Below are 1,797 nucleotides of genomic sequence, written 5' to 3'. Positions count from 1 at the left end.
TTTTTTTTTTTTTTTTTTGAGATGGGGTCTCTGTTGCCCAGGCTGGATTGGTGTGATTTCAGATCATTGCAACCTCTACCTCCCGGGATCAAGCAATTCTCCTCTGTCAGCCTCCCAGGTAGCTGGGATAACAGGCATGTGCCACTGCACCCAGCCAGATATTAGTTTCTGATCTTTCACTATGGACGTTGTCATCTCTGAAGACATCACTCATACTCTGTCATATCTAGATACTGAATGTCACTTGGTGTGTCAATAAAAGTTTCTGGGCTGGGCACAGTGGATCATGCATGTAATTCCAGAACTTGGAGAGGCTGAGGCAGGAGAATCAGGAGGTCAGGGGTTTGAGACCAACCTGGTGAATACGGTGAAAACCCATTTCTGCTAAAAATACAAAATTAACCGGTTCTGGTGGCACATGCCTGTAATTTCAGCTGCTCTGGAAGCTAAGGCAGGAGAATCGCTTGATCCTGGGAGGTGGAGATCCAGTGAGTGGAGACTGTGCCTTTGCACTCCACCCTGGGCAACAGAGTGAGACTCCACCTCAGGAAAAAAAAAAAAAAAAGTTTGGTAAAACACAACTGGGAAGACAAAATGTGGTGAGAAATCCCTTACTCAGATTTGCTAGAATATTCACTGCATTTAAATCCATGCTTTCACCTCTCTTTTCTTCTCATTTTCTGTAAAGATAAGAATTCCGCCCATAACCATTTGGTTAAAATGTGTTTTCATTTCAGGGTCTGTTGACATTCAGGGATGTGGCCATAGAATTCTCTCAGGAGGAGTGGAAATGCCTGGACCCTGCTCAGAGGACTCTATACAGGGCTGTGATGTTGGAGAATTATAGGAACCTGGTCTCCCTGGGTGAGGATAACTTCCCTCCTGGGGATGTGCCCTTGCATATCTTTTTATTTGCTCTTCTTTTTTAGATACAGTGTCTCTCTCTGTCACCCAGGGCGGAGTGAAGTGGTCGGATCATGGTTCACTGCAGTCTTGAATTCCTGGGCTGATGTGATTGTCCCACCTCAGCCTCCCCTGGTAGCTGGTACAGGCGCATGCCAGCATGTCGGGCAACTTTTTTAGTTTGGTTTTTTTTCCAGACAGGGTCTTGCTGTGTTGTTGAAATTCATCTTGATCTTCTGTGCTCAAGAGATCTTCCACAGTCTCCTGAGCAACTGGGATTACAGGCGCCAACCCCATACCTAATTATTGGCTTTTATTTTTAAAATTTTTGCGTATGTGTGGCCGGGCATGGTGGCTTACGCCTGTAATCCCAGCACTTTGGGAGGCTGAGGTGGGTGGATCACAAGGTCAGGAGATCGAGACCAGTTTGGCCTACATGGTGAAACCCTGTCTCTACAAAAAATACAAAAATTAGCAGGGTTTGATGGCACATGCCTATAATCCCAGCTACTCCAGAGGCTGAGGCAGGAAAATCACATAAACCCAGGAATCAGAGGTTGCAGTGAGCCAAGATCACCACTGCACTCCAGCCTGGCAACACAGCAAGACTCCGTCTCAAAAACAAAAACAAAAAAAACAAAAAACAAACAAACAAAAAACTTTGCATATGTGTGTCCTTTAGGCTAATATGAGTCTGTGAGTCTCTTGTAGACAACATATAGTTGGTTCTTGTTGATTCAGCCAGTCTTTGCCTTCTGAGTGCAGAGTTAAATACTTACAGCTGAAGTATTACTGATGGAGAAGACCTTACCTTTGTGATTTTGTTACATATTATCTGTATTTCTTGTAGGTTTTTTTGGTTCTTCATTTCTCATTTCCTACTTTTTGTGTTTA

General features: G+C 44.1%; 1 protein-coding gene across 1 annotated transcript in view; it reads left to right on the top strand.

Annotated features, from left to right (window-relative positions):
- Positions 1-1,797, top strand: part of LOC105539720 (zinc finger protein 813-like) — a 27,858-nt gene that overhangs the window by 4,031 nt on the left and 22,030 nt on the right. Inside the window, 1 exon segment of the mRNA XM_011980148.1 lies at positions 738-864. Within this exon segment, the coding sequence (XP_011835538.1) occupies positions 738-864 (127 nt within the window).

Source organism: Mandrillus leucophaeus, unplaced genomic scaffold, assembly GCF_000951045.1.
Source record: "Mandrillus leucophaeus isolate KB7577 unplaced genomic scaffold, Mleu.le_1.0 Scaffold104, whole genome shotgun sequence".
NCBI classification, from domain to species: domain Eukaryota; kingdom Metazoa; phylum Chordata; class Mammalia; order Primates; family Cercopithecidae; genus Mandrillus; species Mandrillus leucophaeus.
The sequence above is the reverse complement of the archived record's forward strand: the minus strand, read 5'-3'. Positions and strand labels throughout refer to the sequence as shown.